The 19,653-nt window shown below is 43.4% G+C and overlaps 1 protein-coding gene across 1 annotated transcript in view; it reads right to left on the bottom strand.

Annotated features, from left to right (window-relative positions):
- Window positions 1-13,900: 13,900 nt before the first annotated feature.
- Window positions 13,901-19,653, bottom strand: part of GALNT1 (polypeptide N-acetylgalactosaminyltransferase 1) — a 127,894-nt gene continuing 122,141 nt past the window's right edge. Inside the window, exon 12 of the mRNA XM_069958234.1 lies at window positions 13,901-15,109. Within this exon, the coding sequence (XP_069814335.1) occupies window positions 14,963-15,109 (147 nt within the window). The 3' untranslated portion in view covers window positions 13,901-14,962. The remainder of the gene's footprint in view (window positions 15,110-19,653) is intronic.

Genomic DNA, 19,653 nt, shown 5'->3' on the forward strand with positions numbered 1-19,653 from the left:
AAGGGCCCCTGTGCAAAAAATGTGTTTGGGTCCCAATAACCTATTAGTTTCTCCACCTTTCTGCCTTAAAGGCACACACATATGTACGACCAGGTATCTGCTATGTGTCCTGGTTTCTCGGGAGGGCCCTACAGCGCAGCACAGAGGCCAGGTCCTACTAAATGACTGTACTGTAGTCTGTGCAGGGCCCCAGTTTGGGACTGGGGTACCTGTGGCCAACCAATAGAAGTGATCTTGGGGGGGGGGGGCAACCAAATAAAGAACCCTACAACTCTCAGAATGCTTTACACTTAAGAAGCTCTCAGAGAATGCTGACAGTTGTAGTTTCCGAGAGGTGGGATAAATGTACTGTATGTCGCTGCTTAGGAGGGAGATGAAAGAGAAGAACAACCATGCTGCAGGGGGAGGGGGGCACAGTTATTGGCAAAACAGGCATAAACTCATAATAAAACATCAGCATCACATGGTGGGGGCTCTGTGCTTTCCCTTACACAGTCCACCCAATATCTTACACTTCCAGCAGCCTGACAGACACACTGACAATAATCACTCACTGTCAGAGCTGCTGCTGCTCCTCTTCTGTCCTGTCCCTGGCAGTCATAACCCTGCAGGATCCCTCCAGCCCCTGTCACCACATGGAGAGGAGGAGAAAGGAGAACCAGCCCAGGCCTGGCACAGCATCCAGTCACTGAGTGGGCCCCAAAGGAGCAGGGGGCCCGCACTTCCCTGGTGCTGATACCGCCTGGGGGCCCACTACAGACATGTGCCATGCTGAGCTGACACTTTAGAGTCTGAGCCTGGTGGGCCCCTCTATTGGCCTGGGCCCCTGTGCAGCTGAACAGGCTTCACAAGTGATAAGTCTGCCTCTGCCTCCAGGGGCCCAATGGAGAAGAAAGGACCAGTGTTCTAATGCAGCGTTTCCCAACCGGGGTGCCGCGGCACACTGGTGTTCCGGGAGAACCCGCCAGGGGTGCCGCGGGATCCCGGTGGGAAATGTGCGCTGTCTCTTTAAGCATCCCGAGCAAGCCGCGCAGCTTCTCGGGATGCACGGATCACTTTCATGTTCCGCCTGCACTGTGAGCGGGCGGAACATTAAAGTAAGCAGAATATAGGAGCAGGAAGTGTCAGCGTCCTGCTCCTATATTCACTCCCATAGGCCGCCGGCACTTCACGTCATCACGCCTGCCGGAAGTCCCGAGCCCGAAGAGAAGGAAGAGCTGCTGCCTGCAGCCACAGCGCGGATTAGGTGAGTAGGATGTTTGTTTTTTTAGGGGCCTCTGGGGGCATTATTAGTTCATGGGGGCACCTCTGGGGGCATTATTAGTTCATGGGGGCACCTCTGGGGGCATTAGTTCATGGGGGCACCTCTGGGGGCATTATTAGTTCATAGGGGGCACCTCTGGGGCATTATTAGTTCATGGGGCACCTCTGGGGGCATTAGTATATGGTGGCCACTTCTGGGGGCATTATTAGTATATGGGGGCACATCTGGGGGCATTATTAGTTCATAGGGGGCACCTCTGGGGGCATTATTAGTTCATGGGGGCATCTCTGGGGGCATTATTAGTTCATGGGGGCACCTCTGGGGGCATTATTAGTTCATGGGGGCACCTCTGGGGGCATTATTAGTTCATAGGGGGCACCTCTGGGGGCATTATTAGTTCATGGGGGCACCTCTGGGGGCATTATTAGTTCATGGGGGCACCTCTGGGGGCATTATTAGTTCATGGGGGCACCTCTGGAGGCATTATTAGTTCATGGGGGCACCTCTGGGGGCATTATTAGGTCATGGGGGCACCTCTGGGGGCATTATTAGTTCATCACAGCAGGGGATCCTACATACAGGGGGCATCCCACATTCCTACTCGCTTTACTGCACATAACACCAAACAGCGCAGTTACTATGGGAGCCTACAGGAGGGAGAAGGGAAAGGAAGTTGCTAGAAATGTGCGGAGCCTAAATTGTTTGTCTTGCAGGTTCTGAAGAGATGAAAAGTAGCTGGAAGAAAAAATCATGGCGGATGGAGAGGAAAAGGGAAAGTGACTCCTCAGATCAAAGAAGACGTCACCTGTGAGTCACTGTATGACGGTTTTCTTATTTTGTAGAACATTTTTAGTAGGGGGTGCCCCGAGGAAATTTTTTTTTCCCGAGGGGTGCCCCGAGGTGGAAAAGGTTGGGAAGCACTGTTCTAATGTTCAGCCTGCACTACTCAATGTAGTGCAGGGTGAGTGCTGAACATCAGAAGACACAGGAGATGGAGAAGGACCTGCACATAGAGAGAAAAGGGTGAAGGACCTGATCACATGATCCACAGGTCCTCAACCCAACAGTGAGGAGAGCAGCCCAACAGTGAGGAAGAGGGAGAAAACTGAAGACTGAGTAGTACTGTACATGAACCGCATTGATCCCTTAGACTGGCTTTCTGTTGATACAGCCTGAGTCACGGCAGCCATAACATTGACAGTGGCATTAAAATAGGTAAAATAGCCAGCAACAGAGATCATTCCATGTTGGCTATTGGCCATGGTCAATTGAAAAAAAATGTTGCACATAATTTAAATCACACACTTGGTTATATAGTCTCTACAGCAAAGAAATGCTAGAGTGACAACCTAGTGTGACCTTGCTGCCAACTGCAAATCATCATGTCTTTACATTAATGACCTATATGTTTTAGTGACTTTTTCCCAGATCCCATAAACTTTTTTTAGTTTTGCTTCTAAGTTCTTAAACTCTCTCATATCTCATTCCCTTGCTGTAATTTGGCCTCTTACCATTAATTCACGTTAATTTACATTCTTATTATTAATTGTAGTAAACTGCAAAGAAAAACTGCAATTACCTCACACTGTACAGTTATTCAGAAGTTTTACTCTCTTAAGTATGACAGCATATAAAAAACACATTAAATACCTGGAGTCTGGCAGCTTGATGGCATTATACCCACTACCAATGCTTAATTAGCATATATAAAAATGGCAAAAGTAAATAACTATAATTAATATCTTTCTTCATATTACGGTTTTGTTTTTATTTCGACTTGTTTTCCCAAAGTTTAGGTCTTGATTTGCAGTTATAGCCACATAAGCATACCCTCCAGAAGGGATAAGTGTCATTCTCAGAAGTAAAGCCCCTATTACATTGGGTGATGGAGACAAGCGCTGTCAGCCTTTGCTTGCTCCTCGTTCCCGCTTGCTGCTGGCCCTATTACATGCGCTGGCAGCAAGCGGTAAGAATTGAGGGGGGGGGGGGGCTGCCCGGGTAATCGCTAAATCGTCCAGGCAGCTCATAGAAGATAGCAACGGTCTGCTGCCGCTGCTCCTGTTCCAGGGACAGACTGCAGCAGATCCTAGCCAACTGTCGAAAGACAACGATCAGCCGACATTGTTGATGTTGGCTGATCGTTGTCTTTTATTACACAAGACTATTATCAGCCGAATATGCCCAATAATAGTTTCATGTAATAGGGGCTGTCTCTGGAAGAAAGTGGCCATGTTTTTGTAGCGCTGGATAACCCCTTTAAATGCAGCTGCATTTAAATGTTGTGCTCCGCACGTCAATGGTGTCTAGTGGGATGGATCTCCCCCTCCCCCGCGATTGGGGGAGATCCATTCTTCTGGCCCGGGCCTCAGCATGGCACTGACACTGATCCCAGGTCGGCAATACATTGCTCTGGTCTGAAGCAGACCAGAGCAATGGATCACTATGAGAGATCAATGCTGTGTATATATAGAAGTCCCCAAGAGGGACTTCTAGTTACAGTAAAAAATAAAGTAAAAATGTTTTTTTTTATTAATAAAAAAAAAAATCTCCCCCCCCTAAAAAAAAGTCTAAAACACCCCCGTTTTCCCGTTTTATAAATATAAATTAAGAAACAAACATATTTTGTATCATCACGTGCGTAATCGCCCAAACTGTTAAATTATCACATTCCTGATCTCGCACGGTAAACGGTGTAAGTGCAAAAAAAAATTCCAACGTGCAAAATTGTGTAATTCCAAAAGTATAAAAATTTAATAAAAAGTGATCAAAAAGTTGCATACATGCAAACAAGGTACCGATAGAAAGTGCAGATCATGGCGCAAAAAAATGACACCTCACAGAGCCCCATAGACCAAAAAATAAAAGCGTTATAAGGTTGGGAATAGAACAATTTTAAACACTTTAAGTTTTTTTTTTTAAAAGGGTTTCATTTTTTAAAAGCTGACAAAATAAAAGTTATACAAGTTACAAATCGTTGTAATCGTACTGATGTGAGGAACATCAATAATATGTCAGTTTTACCATAGGGCGAACAGTGCAAACACGAAACTTACTAAAATGAAAACAAATTCCTTTTTATTTTCAACTTGACAGCGCAAATGATGAAAAAAGCTAAAGCGCAAAAACAAAAATTGGCTTTGACCTTAAGGGGTTAAGGCTATGTTCCCACACAGTATTTTGCAAGCAAAACCAGGAGTGGATTGAAAACACAGAAAGGCTATGTTCACACAATATTGAAATTGAGTGGATGGCCAACATTTAATGGCAAATAATTGCTGTTAGTTTAAAACAATGGCCGCTGTTTTGAAATAACGGCTGTTATTTGCCATTAAATGACGACTATTCAGTGAATGCCCTCAATCCCCTCCTGGTTTTGCTTGCAAAATACTGAGCAAAAATACTCTATGGGAACAAGGTGAATCTCAGATCAGATGTCTTAACATTTTTCATTTTGAAGACCTATTTCTTTATTGCAATGTATGAATAATTTACCCTTCCATTCTTCTACTGGTCTTCTTTCAATCAGCGTGGCAGGGCCCTGGTGGATAGAAGGACACAAGACAAGTGGGCCCTACAACTGGCACCTCCCACACTGTCCCTGTCTACTTGCAGAGCAGGTCCTAAATGACAGTCTACAATCGGGCGACAGTTCCTGCTCTAAAACAAGTGCAGAAAGATGGACAAAACACAAACAAGTACAGGCAAAAAGACAGGACAAAATGACAGGCAAAAGACAAGACACAGAAAAGAATGGTCAGACAGGCCGGGTCGGCAGCAGAAAGGGCGAACAAGGTACAATGGCATTAGACTAAGGCAAAGTCACAAAAAGAGGCAGAAGGTCAGAACCAAGAAGGAAGGGAGTTACAAAGTAAGAAAGAACAGGTATACTGAAACAAGCAAACGGAGGACAAAAGCCAGAAAGAGTAGTGGGAGGAACGGTGGAAATAAGAAATGGAAGACCAAAGCCAGAGATTGTAACAAGGTACACAGAAGATGAAGGCCAAAAAATGGTTACAAGGTTAACTGAGAACAGAGCAAGGTGTAGAACGAGCTCAACAGAGAATGGAAACCAAAACCACTGAATGCAAGGCAAAAACTGGATCAAGCTGAACAGACAAGCTGGATCAAGCTGAACAGACAAGCTGGATATAACTATCAAGAGCACACACTGGAGGAAGAGATACCTATAAGGGAAACCAAGTCCCCACACACAAAGCTCATAGGTTCAGGCAGAGAAACACAAAGCCAGATGTGAGGAGACCTGTCCATCAAAACACAGCAAACACAATTAGGTACAAGGCAACAGCAAAGGTAAGTGCAAGGAGAACAAAAACATGGAACAGACCACTAACACAAGGACAAAAGCAAAGAACATAGAAAAGTCAGGAACGGAATTTAAGGCCAAAAGCGTAATTATTGGCGCAGAGGTTAAACCTTTACTGCAGAGGGTGGCACTGATGCCTCATCAGGCACAATCATGATGCAGCGGCTGAGCAGGGACACTGCTTCAGCTGCTGATTGACTAAAATGACACTTTTGCCATGTCATCTCAGCCAATAGGCTGCAGGCACTGATTCACTGTCGTCAGCTTTGAAGAGGCAGAGCCTGGCACACTTGTAGAACTGTCAAGAACCTCCCAGAATGTAGAGGAAAGAGAAAAATTGACTAGATGTCTTCAAAAGATGGTGTGAGTGGTGGGGAAAAACAAGAATTACTAACCGGTAATGTCTTTTCTTTGAGCCCATGACGGCACCCCTGGAGAGGACCACCTCCTACTCCCATTGGACAGGAAACAGGAACACTGGACCTTAAAAGAATCGCCTCCTCTCACCAACACCAGTTCTTAGCAAGGATCCTAGGAGCGAAATGTTTAACAAACACAACGTAGAAGAAAACTATGTGTATGTGTGTTTTTTTTTTGTTTTTTTTTAAATAAAGTATATACATTTAAATATGTCAAGGTATGTCCTATCTTTAGAGGGCGGGTATTAGGCGGGGTACCGTCATGGGCTCAAAGAAAAGACATTACCGGTTAGTAATTCTTGTTTTCTCTTCTCACCCTATGACGGCACCCCTGGAGATTAGATTAGGAATTTTCCCGCTACTGTGTGAAGCACTCTTCTACCAAACGTCAGATCCTCAGTCGAGGACAGTTGTAGCCTGTAATGTTTAAAGAAGGTGTGTGGAGTACTCCAAGTAGCGGTCCTACAGATCTGCTCTAGTGGGACAGATGCCCTCTCTGCCCAGGAAGTGGCCACTGCTCTGGTGGAGTGTGCCCCAAACCCTACCGGGATATCCCTCCCACTAGATTTATAGCATTCCCCAATGGCCTGTTTCACTCATCTGGCGATGCTCTGAGAGGTAGCTGCATTTCCCCTGTTCTTCCCCTGAAAGGATATAAGGAGGTTGTCAGTTTGTCTCCAGTCTCTAGTCATGTCAAGATAGTGTAATAAGATGCGTCTAACATCCAGGGTATGAAAGGTAGCCCCTCTCTCGTTAGCTGGATTAGCCAGAAGGGTGCAACTAGAATGACGTCTGCTTTGTCCTGCCTGATCTTGTGGATCACCCGCGGGAGAAGCCTGATTGGCAGAAAGGCATAAAGAAGATTGTTCCCCCAGTCCTGTGCCAGAGAGTCTATGGCCGTGGGATTGTCTCTCTGAGAAAGGGAATAGAATTCTCGTACCTTCCTGTTTGCCCTTGTGGCAAATAAGTCTATCTTTGGGGTCCCCCAGAGTCTGCAGATTTGATAAAAGACTTTTTGGGATAAGTCCCATTCTCCCTGCTTTAATGTTTCTGCTGAGAAAGTCCGCTGCCACATTGTCCACTCCTTTCAGGTGTAGCGCTGTCAGGGAGAGAAAATGAGGTTCTGCTAACCTGAAAATGTAATGCGTAATTCTCATCAAGTCAAGTGACCTGGTTCCTCCCTGATGATTGAGGTAAGCTACTACCGCCGCATTGTCTGATAGAACCCTTACATTCTTTCCCTGAAGTTCTGGTAGCGCCTGAGTTAAAGAGAGAAAAACGGCTCTTAGCTCTCCTATGTTCTGGGATTGTCTTGCTTCTTCCGGGCTCCATACTCCCTGTAGAAGAAGGGGCCCCGAATGAGCTCCCCATCCCAAAGGACTGGCATCTGTTGTGATGGTCAATATTTCTGTAATATTCCATGGAAGACCTTTGTCGAGATGCTGCCGCTGTTCCCACCAGGACAGGGATCTTATAGTCTGTGGAGATAGAGGGAGAGGGGAATCTAGGGAATCAGTTAATCCATCCCACTCAGACAGAATTTGATACTGGAGCACTCTGGTATGATATTGTGCCCACTGCCTGGATACAAGACGTTAGCAAACCTAGCAATGACATTGCTGATCTCATAGTAGTGAGGGGGTTAGCAGAGAATTGTCTAGACAGATCCCCAGAAACTTACACCGCTGACTAGGGGTCTTATTGGATTTTTCCTTGTTAACTTCCCACCCCAGAGAGAAAAAAGCTGACTCTACAAAACTGATTATCTGACTCCAGGGCGGCCTGTGAGCTATTAACAATCAGAAAATCATTTAAATAGGGAACAATTATGATATTTCTTTCCCTAATGTGGGCCATGACTTCTGCCATTACTTTGGTAAAAGCTCTTGGGGCCTGGGAGATCCCAAATGGCATGGCTGTGAACTGAAAATGTGAAATCTCCGATCCCATATTAACTGCTACTCTCAGAAATCTGTAGTCTGTGGTCAGGATGCATAGGAATATGGTAATATGCATCTCTGAGATCAATGGTGGCCATGAAGCAGTTCTCTGAGAGATTCAAAATGGCTGAAGAAATTGATTCCATTTTGAACCTCTCATATGTAAGGGTCCTGTTCAGTGGTTTAAGATTGATAGTCCTAAAGGAACCGTTGGGCTTCTTAACGAGAAACAAAGTGGAGTAGAAACCCAATCCCCTTTGCTCCCGGTAAACTGGGATAAGGACTCCCTTGTCTAGAAGGGAATAAACCTCCGCCAGTAGAGCCGAGTGTTTGTCTGGGTCTGATGATAGATCAGTGCATACGAATCTTTCCCCTGGGGAGGATTAAAAAGAGATTTTAAGGCCAAACTTTATTACTTCCAACACAAAAGTGCTACCAGAAATTGTACACCACTGTGAAAAATAATAAGCCAAACACCCTCCCACAGGGACCTTATGTCATTGAGGAGTTTTCTTATCAGAAGAGGGAAAGAGAAATCCCTTGTTTTTCTTCTGAGGTCGCCATTCTTTCCTACCACTGGAACCTCCACCCATAGGCCTCCTACCTCTGCCCCTGAAAGGTCTACTGGTCTGTTGGGGTATAAGGGGAAACCCTTTCTTTCTGTCAGAGGCCTTCTCCAGGATAGATTCCAGGGCTGACCCAAACAGAAGTTTCCCTTCGCACGGGACTCCACATAACTTGGCTTTTGATGTGGTATCTCCTTTCCACTCTTTCACCCATATGGACCTTCGGGCTGAGTTCGAAAGGGCAGCTGACCGTGCTGATTTTTAATGTTTTAATGCGTCAGCAGATGCTTCTGCAATAAAAGATATCGCATTGTCTATTGTAGAAAAGGCCTGGTTAAACTCCTGACTCGGATAATTTTCTTTGACCTTATCTTTGAGCTCAGTCATCCACATCTTAAGTGACCTAGCCACTGAAGTAGTAGCAATTAAAGGCTTAAAGGCTGATGTAGAAGCCTCCCAAGTCTTTTTCAAGTAAATGTCTGCCCTCTTGTCTAGAGGATCTTTGAGCACCGCTGTATCCTCAAAGGGTAGAGCGTTCTTCTTGGATATTTTCGTGACTGGAGGATCTATCTTGTGAGCCCCCTCTCAGGATCTGCAGTCTTCTTGACTGAAAGGATATTTCCTTTTGTACTAAAAATAAGAAAGAATAGAATCAATATAAGTCTTATATCACATAATATTTCTGCGAGACAGAGGGCTTAACACCAGACTTACGGCCCGAGGGATAAAGAATTTCCGATCTGGATTGGTCCACTCGTGGCAAATAAGTGTCTTTATACTTTGGTGTACTGGAAACACCAATTTTTTCTTTGGAGCTAACCCCTCGAACATTATGTCCTGTACGGATCTTGGTTGAGGAGTGTCGTCTATTTCCAAAGTCAACCTGACAGACTTAATAAGTGAGTCTATACATTCAGCAGGAAAAAAAGACCCCGCGGATTCCTCTCCTGAGACCTCCTCTGGTTTGGAGATTAATTTGCCCTGATTGTCCACCTCCAATGATTGGTCCTGATCTTCCTCAATAACTGGAGAAGGATCCAGGGGCTGACTAGGTCCCGCAACTGCAGGTGGTTGTGAGTCAGACGGGCGGATCACAATGACTTCAGGTGAAACCGTTGTCTCAGAGGAAGTAGAGCGAGAAGGTAAGGAAGCCTGCAGAAATACAACAATAAGCACCCTGGAAGGGGGAGTCTAGTGAAAGGGAATCAGTGGATACTAAAAGTCTACCTACCCTGATTTCACGCCTAACCATATCCCTCATGTTTCTTATAAAGGATGGACCTTGGTCTTCTAAAACGCGGTTCATGCACCCCCCACACAAGGTCTTATTGTATGCACTACTAAGTCTCTTTCTGCAGATAGGGCATTCCTTACTCTTTGTACGCTCTTTTCTAGAGGATTCCTCCTAAAATATAAGCCATAAAACTTTGATTAGACAATGAAACTCAATATGTATATGGGGAGAACCCCTCTTACCCCACCATACCGCTGGATTTTCAGTAGCAGAGGTCTGGGAATGTTCAGCGCCTTGGGACTCCATCTGACCCAGGATTGGAAGTCTTTTGGTCCCACAGCTGGAGGCACACAGCACAAGCACAGCAACCAAATAGCAGCAGGCTCTACCATGCGAGTGCAAAACACTCTGAGCCATCTTGCTGCTGATTTAAATATGGCGCCCAAATGCGCCTAGGGCTGGCTGACCCCGCCCCCGCCGCTGATGCGGCACACCCTCCCGCAGTCTGCTTTTACTCCCGGCAAGTCTTGGCCTGGGCCTACAGGACAAGGCCTATAGGGAACGCCCCTCCGGAAGCACCACCCGGCGTCATCACGCATACTGGAAATGCGCCGCGACACGTGGGACGTCGCGTCTGACGTCATTATGTCCCCGTTCGCGCATGCGCACAGCGGCCGTGGACTCTCCGCCGGGAAGAACGCCAGAGGGGCCGGGAGGACTCACGGGGCCCGATCATCTGGAGGTGCTGGGCGGGCATCAGACTTCGGGCTAAGGAGCCCTGGGAGCCGATAAGACAGCTTATGCCGGTGATCCCCAGCCCTATGAAGGTCCATCCTGGAGGAAGCGTCCTCCACGTCCTGCTCCCCTGGGACAGGAAACAGTAACTGGTGTTGGTGAGAGGAGGCGATTCTTTTAAGGTCCAGTGTTCCTGTTTCCTGTCCAATGGGAGTAGGAGGTGGTCCTATCCTGGGGTGCCGTCATAGGGCGAGAAGAGAAAAAACACACCATGTCAAACATCCAAAAACCTGAGGGTACCATACGCTACACACTAAATCAAGCAGAGCTTTATGAGCAAAGGCCAAGGAAGAAACCATTGCTGAAGAACAGACATAAAAAGGAATACTGATCTTAGCCAAAGAGTACCTTGACACAACCACAATCCTTCTGGGAAAATGTTCTGTGGACAGATGAAATAAAAATCCAGCTTTTTGAAATCCATTACCCAAAATGTGATGAGGCTGTAGCATTACATGCTCAATGTACGTGGCCCTGTTGCTGGAAGCCCACAGCTAAAACATTCATAGTGATGTCAGTATGGAAACAGATTGACATCCTGGTGCGTGATTCTGAACTTGTAGATTACGTTCACATGAAAATGATTGCAAAGTTTTTGCAGCAGTTTCATACATCTGATTGGAGTCTGTTACAAACCAGAGATAGGCTATCCTCACACACAGCATTTGGCCCATTTTAGATCAATAAAAAATGCAGAAAAAGCCTTTAAAATGAATTAAAAACAGACCGAAAGAGGCGGAAAAATGTCCTCTGAACTGAAAGCATAGTTGCTTCTGCACTGTGAGGATATCTTGAAATAAATGGAACCTATTTTTTATTACCACATGAGCATACTGTCTTGCAAGCAAAGGAAAACTTGCACTGGTCTTTCCCAGTCTAATACTAGTCTGTCACCAACCTTTTTTTTTTTTTTTAAATGTGACGCTTCGGGACTGCTGGTACCCAGCTCTTCTCAGTACTGGGTGGGTACTAGGGTAATAATGCAGGGGTTAGTGTTAGCCATTTTATATAATGAACACTGTCTATTAGAAAAAAAAACACAATACACTAGAGACATTTTTTAATTGCAATAAAAACACCCATTGTTGAACATTTTATTCACATTGAAATCTGCTGACCATCAACGTAGTCCTCTGGATACAGGTATGTGAAAAACATCACACTATTTACTGTCCCATCCCTTCGTGCACTTGCACTATGTCCAGACCAGCAAGTAAAGGGCTTAGTGGGGATGCACAGCATTGCTACTAAAGGGAATCTGACAGCTTCTGGGCTGTACCTAAGGTGCTGACAGTGTGCAGTAGCTGGCAGTCCCTTAGTAAGCATGATACGGTACCCTTTTGGTAATTTGTTTGTGCAGTGGACTATGCACAATACTACTGTAATGAAGTGTCAAAGTGTTGTTTGTTCAGGAATAATCAATGCTGCCCGGCCTCCTGCTCGCTCAGCTGTCAGCCAGTGTCTCTGATTGCAGATCAGTCCTTTGTAAGCAGTTTATTTCTAAAAGAAACACTCAAATATAGTTGAATCTCTGAACCCAAATGTGTTGGAGCTGGGGTCTAGGGGTAACTCACCTGTCTATAGGCCTGCCAGAAGGTCATTCTTTGGTTCAAATTCCCTGATGGAAATGAAATATAGGTCTTTATTTTTTATTTTTTTCCATTATTGTATCATTTTTAAGGCTATGTTCACACACAGTATTTTTGGTCAGCACTTTGCAACCAAAACCAGGAGTGGATTGAAAACTCAGATGTAGATCCTGCAGAAATTGTCTACTCAATCATTGTCTGAGGCAGGTAACTGGTGCAGCCAGTGTTCATCTGAGCGGGCATTTAATGCAGAGCTAAAAAGTCAGAAGCAGGAAGCTGTGGGGACATGGCACCTTTATAATAGCCTTTATAGAGAGAGGTACTTCGCACAACAGTTCAAAGTTGCTTGTAAAATTTATTTGGAAAGCGATCAAGGTATAAATCCTAATAAATTTTAAAAGAAACTTTGAACTGTTGTGCAGAGTACCTCTCTTTATTAACCAGGGCACCCCTTCTCCTGCACCCAAAGAATGGTCCCATCCTGCGTGGATCCATACTGTTTTATAATAGCCTCTATATATTACTTTTCACAGTGTAACCTGCAGCACATATTTCCAATTTAAACAATAGGGTGTGCACTGCAAGCATTGATACACCCTAAAATGCATGCTAAACAACACCATGTGAACTGTATTTGCACCTAATTAACATTGAAGAGTACAGTAAAGATATAAAGGACGATATTTAAAGGGATATTCCACCCAAACACAACTTTCATATGTTGCTGCCCATGTTAAGGACTAACAACCAGTCCATACTTATCTATTCAGTCGCCTTCCCCCAGTTCTGAGCTGCAGCTTTTTGCTGATGCCACCTGATATATGGCCTATTGCTAGGATATGCCATAATTTTTTTTATTGACAACGGTCTAAAATCTGGGGCACCAACTAATTCTGTGGAGGAAGGGGTCGCAGTGCTGAATTTGTGCTTTTCCCACTACCCATCTTCAAGTTTCCCAACACAGCAGCGCTTATGCATAGCCCCATAGCAATCAATCAGACAGGACCATGCTGCAATTCTCTGTGCAGTAAGTGGCTGAAAATACAGTTGTGCAGAGAAAAACAAAAACACTATACCAAAACTGTAGACCCTTCATTCTCAATGGACGTCTTAAACATCAAACCTAGACCAATCGCTTTCATGGAATATAAACACATAGGGGGAGATTTATCGAACATGTTGTAAAGTGAAACTGGCTCAGTTGCTTCTAGCAACCAGATTCCACCTTTCATTTTCCAGAATCTGTGAGGAATGAAAGGTGGAATCTGATTGGTTGCTTGGGGCAACTGAGACAGTTTCACTTTACACCATGTTTGATAAATCTCCCCCAATATATGTCAATGGATATTAAATTCCAAATGGCTTTTTCTATAGTCAGCAAATGGTGGTCTAAATTAAGAAGTCAGTATTGTACCCATGTATCAGTGTTTTCCAGGAGCACTAGGGCTGCATGCAACCTCTGCAGCCGTAGGGAGTCAAATGCTGAGCGTTTAGGTTTGGAAAACTTTGCCGAACCCAAACAGCTCAGCCTCTCCGCTCAACATTACTCATGACTAACCTGCTGAACGAAGGCATTATATTCTATGGATGACAAGTGCATAGTTATCAATCAGATCTACAAGCCTTTTCAGGTATATACTGTAATGCAGGCTAAAAACACAGTGTGAACCCAGCCGAAGTTATACCTTTTCTGAAACATGTGGCATATAAGTGAAACATTATTCATTCCTTTTCAGAACTTTATTTTATAGACAAGGCTGAAATTTGGCTAGAACAAACTAGATTTATTGCTGTGTAAAAAATGTACAGTAGTATGAATTTTGGGCACTACAAATAGTTATGTTTTACTGCAATTCTTGTTTGTTTTTGGAACCATTCATCTCATTCTAGAATTTGTGAAAAGTTGAATTCAATTAGCTAATACAACACTATATGTTGTAAGGTATAATTCATTTTCAATTTTAGAAGACAAAGTGAAAATACATTAATACGAAAAAGTACCCGAGCAAAACAAACAAAAACAAAACAAAACTGGACGTATCATGAAAAACAAAACAAACCCAGCTCTGCTGTTCTCTTAAAAATTAATCTCCATCATGAAAAATATACTCTATCCATTACTATCAGTCAAATGAAACAATGTGATTTTAATAGGTTAACCCAGCAGAGGTAAAAAAAAAATTGAATAAAAAAAAAAAAAAAAGAAAAAGAAAAAACCCTACATATAAATCTGATATTCTGCTATAACAAATTGTACTTTTGATATACGTGATTTTCAGCTCTTAACCCTGTTTTCTGCACACAGAAACAATGGCCATGAATAGGAGGTGTTATTTGGGATTCTGCAGTTCACTGTTCTGTACATTCTTTTCTCCGAATATGGAGCATATTGGATGTGATAAAACTGTAAAGTGTCAGTTGCTTGGCATACAGATTCTGGAGCATGCCAATGCAGAGGCCAGACGGGTGCAAGCGAACTGTACAGATATGCAGTTCTCCTGGGGACAAACAATAGTTTGCATTTTCTTTAGTTCTCTTGGATAACTCCTTAAAGACTTTGATCCTTCTTGTAAACTTCAGTGTGCACAGTTCTGATACATAATAAACCACTTCACATCCTCGGAGGGGGCTATTTCACAGCTCCTAAAACACCTAGAAGGATGTCTTGCCGATATGTGCCCCTACATTTTACAGGTGCAGAAAATAATTTCCTTTCTGTCTCTGGATGCTCAAGGATGTGCAAGTTACATGTGCAGAGGTAGCGCAGTCAATTCTCATAGTTTATTTTATGTTCTTTATTCTCTCATTTTGTTTGCCAATAATGAGATATTTCAAAAGTTTTCTGGAAGAGTAACATTACGCAAAAGCCATTGCTGAGAGTGGCTGCCATTACAGTCTCTGATGCTGGGTACTTGGCTGTCTTCTTCTGCAGCTTTGTCCAGACACTGGTTGCTGTTCACATGGATTAACGTTAATTTCTATAGGAAAGAAATTGAAAACACATTTGAGAAAGTTTAACACACTAAGTAATTATAACACTGACAAAATTTCCAATTGTTTTTATACGTTTAATCGACAAGCTGGTAAAGGGTCATGGAAATCCTACATATATACATACGACATTGTAGCTTTATCCCTACCTGATATTTACTGCTTCAGTTAGCTGTGTTGTACCGTCTAAAGCCCTTTAACACCTTAGGTGCAAAAGAACGTATTTTATATGCCATGACACAAAGGCAACTACTGCTGCCCAAGCGCCAGGCATCATCGCAGCGGTGCAGCTGCCGTCAGGCAGGTAAGGATACAGCAATTTCACTTGGACTGCAACGTCACTGGGGGTTGGGGTGGGGGGGGGGGTGGCATGTAGCAGAGACTACAGCGTCAACCTAGGTAGGGAGGTGGGGCTTGATCGCCGTAAAGCTCTGCATAGATGACACTGTCCAACGATAAACTAAAACGATTTTAGAGCATAAAGAAGTCAATAACAAGTTGTATAAAAGGTGTGTGTGTATGTGTATATATATATATATATATATATATATATATATATATATATATCGCAACATCCTTGTGGATGGGGTGGGGGGTTGACAATATTACTTTAAGTTTTTTTTCCCCCTAAATGATAGACTATGTGCTTTTCAAAAATTTAGATTTTGGTAGCTTAGTAGTGGTTTGTCGTGTGTGGTATATGTTTAACACTTTAGTGGCTGATAAATATCACATGGAATCTACTTTAGCATTTTTTTTTAAACTTACACTTTCGTTGATGTAGATAGATATGGTATTGGAAAACATTGTGTTTTTTGTAAAGACAGTTTTTGTGGATAAACCTTTGTTAAGATGAATATTAGGAACAAGCTTATGTTTTATTGATTTTGTTTTGTCACAAGTGTGAAGGTGGATGTGGCTGTCAATTGTCTGTCAGGTCAACTGCTTTCAGGAAGTATATATGGTTTAGGGGTGAACATATTCAATTTATGTTCTGTCTGTACTTGACAGGTTGTGAATTTGAAATTAGATTTTCTTATCATTTTGGTGGTTTTATGAAGAGAGGTGTATGCACAGTATGTAGACACACATCTAAGTGATAAGTATATACTGTGCACATGACCAAATTTTATTCTTGGGAGGTGTGGTGCATGTCACTTTCTGCTTGGGTAAACCTTATATTTCTTTTTTTTTTTAAATAATTCTAACAGACACAAAATTGCATAAAGGTGTCTGTGTATATAAAAAGCAGAGTGGTATCAAAATTTTAAATGTCTACTTTTAAAAAAAATATATGGGTATGGGGATGTGGGATAGTAGTTTTATAATGTTGTGCTGTTCCTGTAAGACAGTGATTTTCAACCTTTTTTGAGCCGTGGCACACTTTTTATACTTAAAAAATCCCGGGGCACACCACCAACCAAAATGCCACAAAATGCCACTAAAACAGTACATATTATACATATATATATATATATACATATACATATATATATATAATATATATAATAATATAGATTCTAAATGTATTTATACTCACTCAGTGTGAAATCTGGGCCTGTTTTTTTCTCCCCCCTGTGCTTCTCTCCACCATACTTCTCCCCCCTACTTCTCTCCTGTGCTTCTCTCCACCATACTTCTCTCCTGTGCTTCTCTCCACCATACTTATCCCCCCTGCTTTTCTCCTGTGCTTCTCTCCACCATACTTCTCCCCCCTGCTTCTCTCCTGTGCTTCTCTCCACCATACTTCTCCCCCCTGCTTCTCTCCTGTGCTTCTCTCCACCATACTTCTCCCCCCTGCTTCTCTCCTGTGCTTCTCTCCACCATACCTCTCCCCCCTACTTCTCTCCTGTGCTTCTCTCCACCATACTTCTCTCCACCATACTTCTCCCCCCTGCTTCTCTCCACCATACTTCTCCCCCCTGCTTCTCTCCTGTGCTTCTCTCCACCATACTTCTCCCCCCTGCTTCTCTCCTGTGCTTCTCTCCACCATACTTCTCCCCCCTGCTTCTCTCCTGTGCTTCTCTCCACCATACTTCTCCCCCCTGCTTCTCTCCTGTGCTTCTCTCCACCATACTTCTCCCCCCTGCTTCTCTCCACCATACTTCTCCCCCCTGCTTCTCTCCACCATACTTCTCCCCCCTGCTTCTCTCCTGTGCTTCTCTCCACCATACTTCTCCCCCTTGCTTCTCTCCTGTGCTTCTCTCCACCATACTTCTCCCCCCTGCTTCTCTCCAGTGCTTCTCTCCACCATACTTCTCCCCCCTGCTTCTCTCCTGTGCTTCTCTCCCCCCTGCTTCTCTCCTGTGCTTCTCTCCACCATACTTCTCCCCCCTGCTTCTCTCCTGTGCTTCTCTCCCCTGTTTCTCCCCCATCCCCAGGTTTCTCTCCCCCATTGTTTTCTCCTGTTTCACAGGAGCACCATAGTTTGGGGAACTTTCCCCGCGGCACACCCGACCATGTGTCGCGGCACACTAGTGTGCCACGGCACACTGGTTGAAAATCACTGCTGTAAGACATTCATTGGTAAACCTGTCTGCCGAAGGGATCTTTTGAATCCTGAAAGCTCACAATACTAACACTTTTTTTGTTGGCCAATAAAGGTGTCACTCCTAAAATACTTTTATTGAAAGTATTTATCACCACATGGATTAGTACATGTCAAAATTGTCAAAACTGTCCTGGTTTCCAGAAGATGCAAAATATCCAAAAAATAGTAAGTGCTTTTCTCCTTGGAACACCCCTATGCCCTTCAAGATGTGAAGGACAGGAACCACAAATCAGTCTGATAGACCTTTATTTTTAAGGAGGCAACTTTATGATATATAGGAATAGTTGTAAGTCTCTAACCTATGGGCAATATGCTTGCCCTGCCTCCAAATGTTACCTATAAGCACAATTTGTATGAAAAGCGCAGGAACAAGATTTGGATAACCCCATCAGAAACCTCAAGTCTCAATCTAGCCTCTTTGAAACTTGGGACCACAGAATAAAAGCATTTTTCTACATTCAGGAAGCGTAGCTGCATATATGAAAGGTACTACATGTATGTGTGTCCTTGCACTAACAACTATCTAGCAGTGTCAGCAGTTTGGAACATGAATTATAGCTGACAAATTTCCTTTACATATACTTCACCTCAGCAATATGTAGATATAGGAACATGCAGCAGAAACCTATATGCACCTTCCTGACTGAGGTGATTTTAATTTGTGCGGGACTACTGCAGTGAGAGCGGCTTCGCACACATCAGTGTCCGGGGAGCTGAGGAAAATTACAGGCAGCTGCGATCCCGCAGGTGCTTGTCATTAACCCCTTTAACGTTTTGAAAAACCCCTTATAACCCCCCTCAATAAAAGTTTAAAATACTCTCCTGCCCATAAAAATATATTTAAAAAAAAATAAACATAATATATATTGTAGTGTGTGAAATTGTGCCTGGAGGGTGAACGGTGTAACAAAAGAAAAGACAACAGGATTGCGAATTTTTTTCAAATTATATATCAGAAAAAAAGAGATCAAAAATAAAAATGCTATGGCTCTTAGAAGGCAGGGAGAAACATTAATTTGACTTGGACATCCGGGTATCATTGGAGGAAAAGCGTGCAGGTGCACTTGCGCACCAGCAGCCTCTAAATTGGCTGGAGAACATCACATGGCTTTCAGCTTGCTCAGCCCTGATTGGTTGAGCTAGCTGGAAGCTATGTGATGCGCTCCAGACAATGAAAAGGCTGCCGATGCGCATGTGCACTGACAGCCTTTTCTCTCCCATTCACTTCAAGGAAACCGGAAGTGAGGAAGATCCTGAGACGCCAACTGGTGGGGACGTGGCCGGCGGGAGATTCAAGCGGCTATTATCACCAAAGGGATGGTGAGTATGAATTGTGTGTCTTTTTTTTTTTATCTCCTTTTTTTCCCCCTTCCTCTGTATCAATTAGGATATTATATTTATATTATAATATAAAAGGTTAAACTTTACAGATATATGTGTACCTATATTATAAAAGTGTGCTAAAAATCTACATATCTATCCACGCTGCAACACTTGAATATGAATATTGGACATATGATCTTCACGTGATGATTTACAGCAATGTAGCCTAAACATCAATAATAACATTCTGAGAATAGAACCACTTCTGTAGCTGCTAGTAATAATATCCTCTGTCAATAATGAGATCAAATTTAAAATATTCAGTTTGGCCCTGGAGATGCTGATCCCCTATGCCTCATTTTACAAGATACTTAGTATCTGTGAAAATATTAGGTCGTTTTCCAGCTTGTTTCTGCAGAGATCATGTCTTTGTGTCCAGATCTAGGCCCTGTACAAACGTAAGATTTATTTATACATAGGAATCTTTGACAGTATTTAAAAACTAATAATGAGAAGTGAATTGAATTGTATTGAATAGTTGCAGAAGATTGCAAAGTCTTTATGATCCAGTCAGGGCATGGATAGGATTTAACTGAGCTGGAATTAAAGAATTTGAAAGCATCTGTTCACATATGTATAAAGGGTGCTGCCTGGCAG

Source organism: Dendropsophus ebraccatus, chromosome 2 (genome assembly GCF_027789765.1).
Source record: "Dendropsophus ebraccatus isolate aDenEbr1 chromosome 2, aDenEbr1.pat, whole genome shotgun sequence".
In the NCBI taxonomy this organism is placed as follows: domain Eukaryota; kingdom Metazoa; phylum Chordata; class Amphibia; order Anura; family Hylidae; genus Dendropsophus; species Dendropsophus ebraccatus.